The 15,014-nt window shown below is 44.3% G+C and overlaps 1 protein-coding gene across 15 annotated transcripts in view; it reads right to left on the reverse strand.

Moving 5' to 3' along the window:
• The window catches only part of ULK4 (unc-51 like kinase 4), a 596,488-nt gene that overhangs the window by 363,863 nt on the left and 217,611 nt on the right, over positions 1-15,014 (reverse strand). For all 15 annotated transcript variants that reach the window (XM_078377379.1, XM_078377378.1, XM_073003534.2 and 12 more), the window contains exon 25: positions 587-643. In XM_078377379.1, the coding sequence (XP_078233505.1) occupies positions 587-643 (57 nt within the window). The remainder of the gene's footprint in view (positions 1-586; positions 644-15,014) is intronic.

Here is a 15,014-nt window from a genome sequence, read left to right on the forward strand (position 1 = left end):
TCCCCGGCAATAGGCAGACCCCCTCCCAGCCCCATAAAGCCACCGGAGTCGAAGCTGGCAGCCTCTGCTGTCTGAGATCGCAGCTGCTGGTAAGCGTGCTTGGAGTGGGGCTGCGGAGGACAGCTAGGGCTGCCCCCCATGCGGCCCAAACCAAATGTATGTGCGGCCCAAACCAAATTTTCATCTTCTAATGTGGCCCAGGGAAGGTGAAAGGTTGGACACCCCTGCTTTAGAGGAAGAGATTCAGAAGAGTGGATGGGAAAGAAGGACCAATGCAAGCACACGTCAGAAATAACTAAATACAAATGTGAGCAAAATACGAAGGCTCTAAAATGCTAAAGGGAAACTGAGGACCACAAGTGGGAGGGGAGTACACACAGTGGAGAGAGGGTGGACTAATATTATCAGCTCTAGATGTTCCAAAGGTCTAAACAGGAAAAAAATTCAGCAGCTTATATTGAAAACCATACATATATCCTAACATTTAAAAACTGTTAACATTCTAGGCATTGTGTTAGTTATTGTTTGTTTCCATTTTAATTATTTATATCCACTGTCAGGAGAGAAACATAAAACTGTTTCTTACCAGTATAGTCCCATAGCTGCAAAGGAACTCTTCAGTTACTATTTGTGGTCGAAACACCTATAATGTAAACACATTAAAAAACAACTACATACAAGATATAGAAAACATGCTATCTGATAACACTAAAGTTTAAATCAAATCTTCTTGGTCAGCTGGCTCATTTAATATTTTGATACAAGATCACAGGAAGTGATACAAAATTGTTGCAATGTAAGTATGATTAAATACAAAGCAGCCATTTCACCAGATTGGTGAGGCTGCAAGACATAGAACTTGTTCAGACTTCTAAATAGAAGTCAAAGGTGGGATGTGAAATCCAAAACACAGTCACAGTTGAATCAACAGTTTTCTACTCCCAATATCTGTTTTTACAGAAGACAGACTAATGAGATTCAGAAATATGTAGCTTCATCAAGCAACTGAGTACAAGGAAGAGATGGAGATATAAGTTTATCCTTTTTTTCCTTAGAATGTTCCCTGAATTGGTACTACAGATATTGTCATTAGCTTATCTATTTTCCTACATATTTTACATACCTGCTTTTCCATGTTCTATACATGCTTTAAAATGAAACATTGGGGTGCAACAACAATAATTTTATCTCCTAACAATGCTGCTGGGGACCAGGTCAAGGGACCAGAAACGTGCTTGAGTCAGCATTTTACTTTACAGAATGCCAACCTTCAAGTTATATTTTTAAAAAGACATAGGAAAAAAATCAAGAGGGACAATGAGCATGGAGAGAGCCAAGAGAAATACCAATTGACATATAAGCTCAACTTTAGACACCCAAAATTTAACTGCTTATCAGGTGTTTAATAATAAACAGCTATAACTACATTTGGTTAGAGGAATGCAACTATTACTACCACACTAAGATGTCCAAAACTGAGCCAACAGACAAACACAGAGCTGGTATATATTAATTGAGACTTAATCCCATTCTTCTCTCTCCATTTCGGTAATGCAGTATGTTGTATGAGGCCTGTACAGTTCAGAAGGTTCTTTCCACAACTGTTTCCCCACAACCCATCTGTCAGAGTGCTGGTGCGTAAGCATCCTGAATCACCCAGTTTTTTCTCCTCTAGTTTGGTCTAGATCTGGCCTTTTACATATCAATATTGATATGTGTGATATTAGTTTGGAGGTTCATGCTGGTTCATATGCATGCCACCTCCCCAGCTGGATCCCCCACTCACAGCTGGCACACACTCCTCTCCTTCAGCTGTTCAACTGGTGTCCAGCAGGAGCATGGGCTTCCATACCCCGCCTCCTTGGCTGATTGCCCACTCAGACAAGGAGACAGGACAGGCAATCTGTGTTCCTGCTGGGGACTGTTCAAACAGCTGAGGAGGAGGAGGAGATGCATGTGCTCCGATTAGTGAGCAAGTCATTGGCTGGGGAGGCGGGTGAATGCTGTGCATATGAACAGGCATGAACCTCTGAACTGAGATTTGTGCCTATCTATATTGAAGAAGACAGATTTAAAAGGATACTGCTCTACCATAACATTACATGCCCTGCAGGCCACAGCTCTCCTTATTTTGTTCCACTTCTCATAGTAATTAGCTTGGGACCAGGTTAAAAAGAGGTTACTTACCTGTAACCATAGTTCTTTGAGTTGTCCTCTGTGAATTCACACCTATGGGTATTGTCTGTGCCTCCACTGACTTGGAAGATTCTAGAGCTAAAAGTAACAATTTTATGATGTGATCCTCCACGAGGTATATGCTCCTCCCATCCACCATCTTCCCCAGTTCCTTAATTTTATCCGCCGGGTATGAAGGAAAGAATTAATTAAATAATTACATAGCTAACCCATGACGGATAGAGGGGAAGGATGGGCGAGTTGTATGAATTCACAGAGGACCACTCAAAGAACTATGGTTACAGGTAAGTAACCTCTTTTTTTTTTTTTTTGTCGCGACTGCCACCTCCTCCTACGTCACCACAAGAGATGACAGGTCACGATCCTTCTCACACACACACACACACAACTTCGCTGCCACCAACCACACATAAACCTGACACTTCAGACTTAGTATGGATTTCAAAATAAAAATGATGATTTATTGAATACAAAAATAAAAGGGAAATCACTGAGTAAAAGAATCACTTGTCACACTATATTTCTCAGACCTTAACCCTGCACAGTTCTTGGTTACTTAACACTCAATTACTCAATTACTCAACCTATATCTAACCCTGTTTACAGATCTTCCTTCAAGCCCTCTCTCACTCTCCCCAACTCTCTAATTAAAAACTCCCCCTTCTTTGCACTCCCCCCTTATATACAAAAACTCCACCCATAGGCCATAGGCCAGGAAACTCCAGCCTTAGCCAAGACAGGCAGGTGACGTCATGGCACACGTCACATACCTTCCCCCTTTAATAAGTTGTTTTGTGGGGGAAAGCTAAGGTGCTTTTTCCCCAAAACAACTGCAACCAACATAAACCATTACATTTATCAACACAGTTTAATATAACTACAGTATTCAAATATACTTACACTTCCGCCATACAGGTATATAAAAACATGCAATGCATAACATTTATCATAACACAACACATAACTGTCCACACATTTTACACTGCCATATACCATGTACAGAGTCCATAAGTTCTTCAGATGTCGTCTTCCGGTCTTCTGGATAAGGCATCAGTCACACAGTTTATAGTCCCTCTGACCACCTTAACCTCGAAATCATAGTCCTGCAAAAGAAGCGCCCACCTCATCAGTTTACTGTTCTGTGATTTCATAGTCCGCAACCACGACAGAGGTGAGTGATCAGTGCACAAGGTAAAATGTCGACCCCAGACGTAAGCCTTCAACTTCCGGATCGCAAAGATGATCGCCAAACATTCTTTCTCGATGGTAGAAAGATTCTTCTCCCTGGGAAGCAACTTCTTGCTCAGGTACGCCACTGGATGTTGGTCTCCGCTATCATCCTGTTGGCACAGTACCGCTCCCACACCGGCATTAGACGCATCCGTGTAGATGATGAACTCTCTGTTGAAGTCAGGAGCATGCAGCACTGGATGGTTGGTTAGAGCATCTTTCAGCTGTCCAAACGCCATCTCGCACTCTTCCGACCAGGAAACGCTGTTGCTGCTCTGCTTCTTTGTCAGGTCTGATAAAGGTGCAGCAATCTCACTGAAACCGGGTATAAACTTTCTGTAATACCCTGCCAGACCTAAAAAGGATCTCACTTTCTTTTTAGTGGTAGGTCTGGGCCAATTCAGGATTGCTTCTACCTTGGCCTCTAAAGGTTTGATTAGGCCTCCTCCCACTATGTGACCTAGGTACTTCATCTCTGAGTTACCTAGCTGACACTTACTAGCTTTAACGGTTAAGCCAGCATCTTTCAATCTTTGTAGCACTAATTCTAGATGATGTAGGTGATCTTGCCAGGTGTTGCTAAAGACCCCTATGTCATCGATATAAGCTACCGTGAAGTCACTAAGCCCTTTCAGAGTATGGTCCATGAGCCTTTGAAATGTTGCTGGTGAATTTCGCAAGCCAAAGCTAAGGACTCAAAATTCAAACAGGCCAAATGGACTACAAAATGCGATATTCTCTTGGTCCTTAGGATCCCTTCTTCCTTGCCAACACTCTTTGGTTAGACCTAAAAAGGATATGACTCTGCAACCTCCAATCGTCTCACTTAGGTCATCAAGCCTAGGCATAGGATAAGCATCAGGTTTAGTTACTGAATATAACTTGCTGTAGTACACACAGAACCTGACACTGCCATCCGGCTTGTCTACTAAAACTACAGGGGCTAACCAAGCGCTAGATGAGTGTGCAATAATTTGATTGTTCAGCAGCATTTCGTCTAGCTCTTTGCGAATATTGTCACAGTAATAACCTGTTACTCTATATGGTGTTACAGACTGAGGAGAAGCATTCCCTGTGTCAGTCCTGGGTAGCACTCCCTTGTCAACACCAGGTTTGTTTGAGAACACTTCTTGAAGTTTTGTAACCAGCGTTCTACAACTATTCTGCTGTTCTCTGGATAGAGCAGGGCTGATCTGCACCTCTTGTGGATTGAACTTTTGTGGGCCCCTCCCTTCCCCGAAGGGCAACCCATGTTCCTCCTTATCAGCCGCTTTTATTGCAAACTGCACATGGTTGGTCTCTCTGTAATAAGGCTTCAGGGCATTGATGTGAACGACCCCCCTGCCTAACCTTTTCATAAGTTTGGATGTATGAGAGGTTCCTAAATCTGTGATTATCTCAGAAGGAAAACCCATCTTACTCATGTAATTTACTAAGGCTTCTGCTACAGTCTGGGTCTCTATATTACATAATGGGATCGCTTCCGGATATCTCGTTGCATGGTCTACTATAGTTAAAATAAATCTGTTCCCCCGCTTAGTGGCGTTGGGCAATGGACCTATGATATCCACCCCTAGACGTGTAAAAGGAGTTGAAATCACTGGTAATGGGCATAGCTTTGCTCTAGTTTTATCACAGTTAGAGCCCTGTCTCTGACAAATATGGCATCTTTGACAGAAACTCTTAATATGTTTACCCATATCAGGCCAGTAAAAGTTTTGGGCTATTCTTTGTTTGGTCTTGTTTATCCCCATACGAGCTGAGAAAATGTCTGCATGTCCCTTTTCCAGAATCATAGGGCGATATTTCTCAGGCACCACCAGCTGTCTCTTAACTTCAGGCCCCCCTTTTGAAATATTATTCAGTTTTTCCTTATAAAGTAAACCACCCTTAATAATAAAATGTTCAGGGCCCTCAGGTGATAAATCTTTATCAGTCACCTTTCCAAAACAGTCTTTTAAGGTGGGGTCTGCTGTTTGTTCCTTGACAAAGAGGCTTTTCTGAGGTATTTCAACTGAGAATGCCTCAGGTTGTGGTACAAATTTCTCTGGCTCTTGAGAGTCAGTCTCATTACTGGCTTCACTTTGTACTGATTGTGCACGTGTTACCACCAGGGCACTCTTGACATGCTTTGTTAAGTCATTACCAATAAGAAAAGGGGTAGGAATCTCAGAAGACACCCCCACTCTCCACAATCCCTTCCAACCTTGATATTCAATTTTCAAATCAGCTACAGGTAATGAAACTAGTTCTGACCCAATCCCTTTCACAGATAGAGTCTGGTCAGCAATCATACAACTTTGTGGTACTATGTCTGAGTGGCAAATAGAAATTTGAGAACAAGAATCTCTCAAAGCAGTATAGTCATTTTCAAAAACTTTTATCCTGTCCCCAGCAGATTCCAATAACGCATTATTTGTCTCTATGTCATAACAGTGGACAACTTCAGCGAGAGGCAGCTCCTTCAATGTATCCAATTCAGAGCTCCTAACTGCCTCTGCCTGGGTTTCCATGGTAACAGAACTTTCACTAGAAGAAGCTTGAGGTTTACTCTGAACACAAAATACAGCCTTTGCTTCTTTTACATTAACTTTCTGAGGTGGAATTTCTTTATTTTGCCTTGTATTAAAACATTGTGCAGCAATGTAGCCTTTCCTCTTGCAAATGAAGCAGATTCTCTCCCCCCATGAGCTTTTCCCATCAAATCTTTCAAGTTTCTCTTTTCCCTCCAAAACTTGTTTACTGAGCTGGCCCTGTTCTGAGGGCTTTTCACTAACATGGCCGCCTACTTTAGTCTGTCTCTGTGCTTGTTCCTTAGAGAACTTTGGGTCCCATGTTTTCCTCACACCTCTCCCCTCATAACAACTAGGACCCCTTATTTGAGAAATAAAATCAGCTATTTGTGCAGCGTTTCTAACGTCAGCTGGTTTCCGTTCTTGAACTAAAAATTTAAGTTCCCCATGGAGTAAGGAATAAAACTGCTCTAGGCCCACAACATTTTTCAATTCCTGAAAAGTTTTTACATTCTCCTGTTCAAGCCACCGATCTAAACACTTTTCTAAGTTAAAACCAAGTTGGGTATAAGATTCATCTGATCTTTTAGTAAGTTTTCTGAACTTCTGCCTAAGATGTTCTGAATTAATGCCAAATCGATTGAAAACCATTTTTTTGAACTCTGAATAATCTTTACTGAGCTCAACTGGCATATCAGCATACACATCAGCCATTTTTCCACTCAGGCGAGACCTCAAGATTATCATTTTCTCTGTTTCCCTCACAGAAAAATCAGCACAACTTCGTTCAAAGATTTTAAGGAAGTTTTCAGGACAATCCCCCTGTTTATATGCAGGAAATTTCTTCAAATCTGATTTTGATAACTGGCTTGGTTCAGTACCAGAATCTCTGTTGTTGTTGTTGTTTTGGTTCAGTATTTCCAATTTCCTAAGTTCAAAAGCCATCCTCTCTCTCTCCAATCTTTCTTCTCTTTCCATTCTCTCCAGTTCAAATTGTCTTTGTCTCTCTCTTTCTCTTTCCTCTTTTTCTAGGGCAATCCTTTCCCTTTCTATTCTTTCCTCCTTTTCTATTTCTAACTGCCTCATTTGAACTTCATGTGCCTGGGCTAACTGAATTTTCCTCAGTTCTGATAACTGTTCACCATTAGCTTCTTCCTGCACTGAGGCAACTCTTCCCTCACCATTTGACTCATCCCCAGACCAGTCTGACATTGCTTGGTCTCTTTGTTCACTCACTTCTGCCATTTGACTGCGTGTGAGAGGCATTTTACTAACTCAAAAGGCTCCTGTCAATTTCCACGCCTCTGTTTAAAAATACTTTTCTTCTTGCTGTGTTTTAGGTCTGACACTCTTTAACAGGGTATACCAACAGATATGGCTAGGCTTGTTACTGTACTCTCTAATGGCTTCTGCCCCTTCACCGGGCCTCTTGCCAGATTTAGAGCTACTTTAATTTTCTGCCCTTGGCTCTACTTCCAAATCCACCACAGCTTCACCTTCTCTCAGGTTCTGTAGTTCACTAGAGAAATCCCAAATCTTCGTTGCCCTTGGTCTGTCTGTCCCTTCCGAGTTCTCCCAACTCTGGACCCTCAGGCCAAGTCACAACAGCCTCCTACTTTGGGCCAATCTCCCTCACAAAAATGGACCTTCTAGAGCTCATAAGTCAGTTCCCTCACTCTGAAGTTTAGGTGCCTCTCTACTAGATCTGCTCCCCCCTGGAGACAAATCCTAGAGAGTTACCCACACCCCACTTCAGGTGCACCTAACTGAAATCCTTTTGCTCTGGTCACCCTAGCCAAGGCTTTTCTGGGCAACTGGGCAACTGGACAAATCGTATCCCACACGCTGGCACCAGTTTTGTCGCGACTGCCACCTCCTCCTACGTCACCACAAGAGATGACAGGTCACGATCCTTCTCACACACACACACAACTTCGCTGCCACCAACCACACATAAACCTGACACTTCAGACTTAGTATGGATTTCAAAATAAAAATGATGATTTATTGAATACAAAAATAAAAGGGAAATCACTGAGTAAAAGAATCACTTGTCACACTATATTTCTCAGACCTTAACCCTGCACAGTTCTTGGTTACTTAACACTCAATTACTCAATTACCCAACCTATATCTAACCCTGTTTACAGATCTTCCTTCAAGCCCTCTCTCACTCTCCCCAACTCTCTAATTAAAAACTCCCCCTTCTTTGCACTCCCCCCTTATATACAAAAACTCCACCCCTTTAAGACCCACCTCCTGCCCTGCCATAGGCCAGGAAACTCCAGCCTTAGCCAAGACAGGCAGGTGACATCATGGCACACGTCACAGTAACCTCTTTTTTTGTGTGACCTCTGTGAATGCACACATATGGGTGACTAGCAAGCTACACTTACCGGCTGGTGGGTCATCACGGTAAGAAGGATGACAGGACAGCTCTGCCAAATGCAGCATCTTGGCGCGCTCTGTCATCGAGCTGGTAGTGCTTGACAAACGTGGATGGTGTGGACCACGTAGCGGCACGACAGATGTCAGGAACCTCGGTGCCACGCTGGAAGGCAGTAGAGGTGGATAGCGCCCTGGTGGAATGAGCTGTCAAATGTTCTGGAGGGGATTTCCCCGACAAGCTGTAAGCAAGGGAGATACAACCCAACATGTATACTCCAACATGCTATAGACTGAGAGGAGGCTGAGGCCCCTTTGTTTGGGCCATGGAAGCATAGAAAGAGTTTATTGGACTTTCTAAAAGTCTTTGTCCTTTAGACATAGAAAGCCAGGGCACGTCTGACATCGAGGTTATGGAGCATATGTTCGAGGGGCGACGAAGGAGACTTGAAGAAGCAGGGTAATATAATGGGTTGGTTGAGGTGGAAGTCATAGACCACCTTTGGGAGAAAGGAAATGTCAGAATGAAGAGTCACTTTATCAGGGTGAAACTGGATAAAGGGAGGATCGGCTCGAAGAGCAGCAAGTTCACTAGCCCGTTTGGCTCATGTGATCGCAACAAGGAAGGCTGATTTAAGAGTCAGGAATTTGAGGTCGATGGATGCCATGGGCTCGAACAGAGGCCGCATCAAGGCATTAAGAACCAGCTGTAATAACCACTGGGGGGTGATACGTTGTTGAGGAGGGCAAATGTTGTTGAGACCTTTGAGGAACTTCTTGACAGTTGGGTGAGAAAACAACTTGGAGGAAGGAGAATCGTCGGGCTGGTGGGCCATAATGGCCAAAAGATAGACCTTTAATGTGGACTGGGAAAGGCCAAAACTGAAGAGATGGAGAAGCTAGGCAAGCACAGTCTTCAGAGAAACAGGTAGAGCAGATAAGTCATTGTCCCGAGTATACTGCAAAAAAGATTTCTATTTGTTTCCGTATAGGAGGGTAGTGGAAGGTTTTCGGGCTCGAAGAAGAACCTGCATCACATCGGGAGTATCTTTCATGCCGCAAGACTGAGAGAGGTGACGTCTGGGTGAAGAACGAGGCCGTGGTCAAGCGAGAGGAGATCTGGGCGGAGAGGAAGGCGGAGCATGTCCAACAACATCGAGACCAGGTGAGTGAACAATGGCTGGCGGGGCCAGTATGGGGCTAACAGGATGGCGTTGGCTCCGTCCTGTCGGAGACGGGTGATCACCCGCTGGATGAGAGGCAAAGGAGGTAAAACGTACAGGAGATCCTGAGACCAGTCCATCAGGAACGTGTCTCCCAGAGAGTTGCTGTCCCGTCTCGCTCTGGAGCAGAACCAGGGACATTTCTTGCTGGCATCGGCTGCAAAGAGGTCTATCGAGGGCGTGCCCCATCGCTGGCACAGCCGCTGAAATATGACATAGTTCAGAGTCCATTCGTGTGTTCTCGTCGGTAGCCAACTGAGCCGATCTGCCAAGGTGTTGTCATCGGTGGAAATGTGGACGGCAATAGGGAAAACATGGTGGGAATAGCACCACTCCCAGAGGTCAACCGCTAGGTAGAGCAGGGAAGGGGAATGGGTACCCCCTTGCTTGCTGACATAAAAGACCGCAGTGGTGTTGTCTGTTGCCAACTGCACTACTTGTCCTCGAATGAGGGGAAGGAAGGCACGGAACGCTTTGATGATTGCCAACAGTTCTAGATGGATTATGTGAAGTGGCAGTTCTTGTTTGGACCAGAGTCCGTGAACTGTGTGCTGGAGGCAATGAGCACCCCACCCCGTGGGGCTGGCGTTGGTTGTGACCTGTATGGAAGGTCTTACAGGTGAGAAGAGCCTGCCGATGAGAAAATTGTCTGGACGATTCCACCAATCGAGCTGGGAGGCTAGCTCTGGTGTCACTGGTAACAGGGCCGACGGAGGGTCTGTGAGTGGATTGAACAGGGAGAGAAACCATGCCTGCAGGGATCGCATTTTGAGCCTGGCGTGCTGGACAACGGCCATGAGTCCCAGGAGGTGTTGGGCGTAATGAGCCGAAATGGAGTGATGTGTTTGAAAAAGGTGGACAGCCTTTTGGATTTTCCTGATCCTGTCTGGAGGCAGGAAAGCTCTTGCACAGAGGGAGTCTACCTCCATGCCTATGACCTTGCCCATTTGGTTTGGAGTCAAGTGTGACTTTTCGAGGTTGATCTTGAGACCGAGACTGTGGAGCGTATGGAGGGTTAAGTCCCGTGCTTTTATGGCATCGTGGTACGATGTCACCACTATCAACCAATCGTCGATGTAGGGATAAATGTTTCCTCCCTGCAGCCTGAGGAAGGCAGCTACCGGCGCCATACACTTGGTGAAAGTCCGCGGGGCTGTGGAGAGCCCAAACGGGAGGGCACAAAATTGGAAAGCACTGCAGTTGAAATGAAACCGGAGGAATTTCTGGTGGTCTGAGTAAATGGAGATGTGGAAATAGGCGTCCTGCAGGTCAATAATTATGAACCAGTCTCCCTGGGAAAGCAAAGGGATAATAGAGTCCAGTGTAAGCATGCGGAATTTGCGAGTAGATATGAAACAGTTGAGGTGGGTAAGATCAAGGATGGGGCAGAGGCCTCCATCTTTCTTAGGAAAGTAAAGTATTTTGAGTAGAAACTGTTGAGGGAGTCCAAAGTAGGGACTGGAAAAATGGCATATTTCTGGAGAAGTTTGGTGACCTCGTCCTGCAAAGCAGGAGAGTAAGGGGTGTATCGAATGAACCCCAACGGAGGTACAGTAGTTCGGAGAACTGTATGAGGTACCCAGAAGCTATAATGGATAGAACCCATTTGTCTGAGGTAATGGATCGCCAGCGATAGAAAAATGGGGCCAGCCTGGTACAGTTCACTGGGCAAAGAGGGATATCAGACAAGGGAGGCATAGGTAGTTGACAATATTGCTTACCCTTTCGTTGTCCTTTTTGAAAGGATTGGCGTTGACGAGGCAGTGTTTGAAGTCGGTACGATGCCATCAAAGGTTGAGGGGCAGGTAGAGACCTGTCAGCTTGCTGGGGGTGATATTGCCTATACGGATGGAACCTTTGATTTTGATATTGTTTAGGGTGATACTGGCCCGAACGGTAGAAGGGCTGTTGATAGGAGGAAGACGGTTGGGCAGAATAAGAACGTGCAGACTTACGCTTCTTATGAAAGTCCTCCATGGTGTCATCGGTTGTGGAGTTGAAGAGGCCGGCACCATCAAAGGGCAAGTCCTCAATTCTCGACTTAGTGTCATCAGAGATTGTGGAGGATTTAAGCCAGGCATGGCGTCGAATTGAAATAGACATGACCAGAGTTTTAGAAGTGGCCTCAGCAGAGTGTCGCGCCACAATTCTCTGATACTTGGCGAGAGATATAGCCTGTGAATGGATGTTGATGAGGTCGGATCTCATGGGTTCAGGAGATGATTCAATGAAAGGAAGGACTTGATTCCAAAGATGACGCTGAAAAGTGCCCATAGTTGCTTGATAACTGATGCTTCTGAGTAAGAAGGCTTGTAGAGAGTAAATTCGTTTGGGTATCGTGTCGACTTTCCTGCCGTCCTTATTGGCTAGGGTAGGTTTGGACTTAGCCCGAGTTCGAGCCTGACTAGATTCGACGATGATAGAATTAGGCACTGGATATTTGTTGATTAATTCGGCATCGGCACCGTGGGTCCTATAGAGGCCATCGGTGCGGCGAGAGATCTGCATGATTGAAGGGGTTTTCCCCAGGTGTCCTTGATAAGTTGAAGGATAGACTTGTTAAAGGGGAGACTCAAAGGAATGGGACACTCCTGATTAATGTCATCGAACACCCGGTCGGCATCAGCGGACGGGGGTTGTTCAGTGTTGAGATTTAGGGCTTGTGCCATCTGGGCTGGACTGTGGCACAGCCGCGTTGAGGACAATGTTCGGGGTTTGGGGCAACATCGGGGGGGGCGCAACATCATGGGCATTGTCTCCGTCCGAGGCTAAATCAAGGGCTTCTCTGGATGATTCCTCGAGGATAGGGGAAGGCAGAGAAGCCTGAGGGGGCTCCACTCTAGGAAGTTTGTCCTTTCTGGGCCTCTTAGGGGCAGGCTTAGTTTTTCTCTTCGAGCTGGGATTGTGAGCTCGAGACTTCTGAGAGGAGGGCAGCTTGTGCTTACCAGACGATTTTGCTTTTTCTACACTGTCCTTAACTGGTAGCACGGAGGTAGAATCAGAGGTACACTGGCCCACTGGAAGTCTATTGGCTGAAAGAGCAGGAGATCTAGCCGCTTCTGAAGACAATGTAGGAGGATTCATGGCTGTTTGCTAAAGGTAAGACCGAAGTCTTTGGAACCTCTGTTTAAGTGCCGGCTTGGTTAAATTTTTACAAGCGGGGCACAAATGGGTAGGAGGTTCCTCAACCAAACAAAAAAGGCACTGGTTATGACCGTCGGAAAGTGCGATTTTATTTGCACAGGTCGTACAACTTTTAAAAGGAGACGGTGAGGCCATAAGCAAAGAACTAGGGAAGGGGGGAAGGGGAAAAAGGGGGGGAAAGGGAAGAAAAAGACCGCGGGGAGCTGATTCGGCAAACAAAAGATGCGGAGGATCACTAGAGCTCAAAAGAGCCTAGAAAAATAGCCAAAAGGCAACTAGCAAAACGCTCAATCTTTCCTGAGAACCGTTCAGCTCGGCAGAAAAAAGGAACTGGGGAAGATGGTGGGTGGGAGGAGCATATACCTCGTGGAGAATCACACCATAAAATTGTTACTTTTATCTCTAGAATCTTCCGAGAGAGTCAGCACAGGAGCAGACAATACCCATATGTGTGCATTCACAGAGTCCACGAAAAAGAACAGCACTACAATGGTGAAGGTATCCATAGGTAGAGGACAGAATTCATGACTCTGTGAGTCATCAGATCAAATTTAATATGGTCATAGACCAATATCCAAATGTACAAATAAATCTACAAAAACAGTAAAACACATATTAAAATATGCTAAGTTAAAAGCATCCCAACAGAGTAATACATTATACTACTTCAGTCTCCCTTTCAGGTTCCCACTAATAACTAAAATCAAGTAATTTTTAAAACCTTCCTTTCATGGATTTTAACAGCAACTGCAAGAAATTTTGCCACATTGTACCAGATATCTACATTGCATCCAGACAGCAATAAAAGTGTGTAAAAAGCCTCATAGCACCCAGAAACTAATTTTAGATGACGTTCAATAAAATTCCTTTGACTATCAAAATAATAAGGACAGGAGAACATGCGTAACTGTTTCTATTGTACCCAAATTACAAGAACATCTATGCTGAGAGTATGGAATTTTCTTATCCTTCCCCTCTTGTACTGCTGATGGTAATGCATTTAGTCAGTCATTTAGTTAGGTAAAGGCTCTACGATTTTTGGGTATTAACAGTGAGTAAAGGTAGTTAGCTGGTTTAAAAGGCAGTAGTGCTTTATCCAAATAAATATTATTTTATATTGCTCCCAAATAATGGTGCCCCTTCACCTCCATGATGCATTGTTGAAGAGCTTGGTTTGCAGCATCATATCCCAAATATATTATATTTCCCTCCGAAAATCCATAAGATCTTAGCTTGGCTAGTACAGCTTCCTTCCAATTTGACTCATAATTCTCCTGTAGTATTAGAGCGGTCAAACCTCTTGGAAAGAAAATTAGTTTCAGCCAGAAGCTAAAGATGGTTAGCCAAATCTTTGTTTCAACTTTCAGGAATCCTGCCTCCAGTCGTAGAGCTGCATTAGGAACCCCACGTGGTACCTGCAGAATTGCTCTTAGAAATCTTGTCTGGACCACTTCCAATGGTGTAAAAACAGAGTAGGGTCCTAATTGCGCACCATAGAGTAATTTATCTCTAGAGATGGAATCAAAGGCAGATTTAAGGTTGATAACGGCTGAGAATAGGGCTCCTTTTAATATATTTTCCAGCCAGATGTTGTAAGATCATCACTTGATCCAGAGTTGATTTTCCTGATCTGAACCCTGCTTGTTCTTCAGCCAAAATGTTTTCAGATTCTATCCAGCTTTGTAATTTCCAGTAGAGATGTATCACATAGAGCTTGTTGATTGTGGATAGTAAACTCACTGGGCAATAGTTTGCTGAGTTGTCCTTCTTGCCCTTCTTATAGATTGGGATGATAATGGCTGTACTCCATTCAGATGGCATATGGGTGTTTTGGTCTATATATGTAAAAAGATTTGCCAAAATTGGAGCCCATCAATTTATATTTCTCTTTATTAACTCAGATGGGATGCTGTCACATCCGGGGGCTTTCCCTGGTTTAAGTTGCATGGCCAGGTCAATAACTTCAGCTATTGATACCGGGTGCCATTCTGGCAAGTTTTTTTAATATATCCCAGTTGAAAAGTAGGTATCTCCTTATTTACATATAGACACAAAAGTGGGTTTCCCACCCTTTAGCTGGAATATGGCAATCAGCCTGTGCTGAGTGATTGTTATTGATGATGTGAGGCTCCAGAAAGTATTCATACCTTTCCTCCTAACAGCATTAATACATTGTTCCCATGCTGTGGATTTAGCATTGCTCTTTTTATCCTAGATTAGTTTTTTATATTGTTTTTTAAGTCGTGGTAGATTCTCCGATCCCATTCCCCTGGGTTATCTTTATGCAGCTTGAAGTTGGCAATAAGCATTTTCTTAGCATCCC

Source organism: Pogona vitticeps, chromosome 6 (assembly GCF_051106095.1).
Source record: "Pogona vitticeps strain Pit_001003342236 chromosome 6, PviZW2.1, whole genome shotgun sequence".
NCBI lineage: Eukaryota > Metazoa > Chordata > Lepidosauria > Squamata > Agamidae > Pogona > Pogona vitticeps.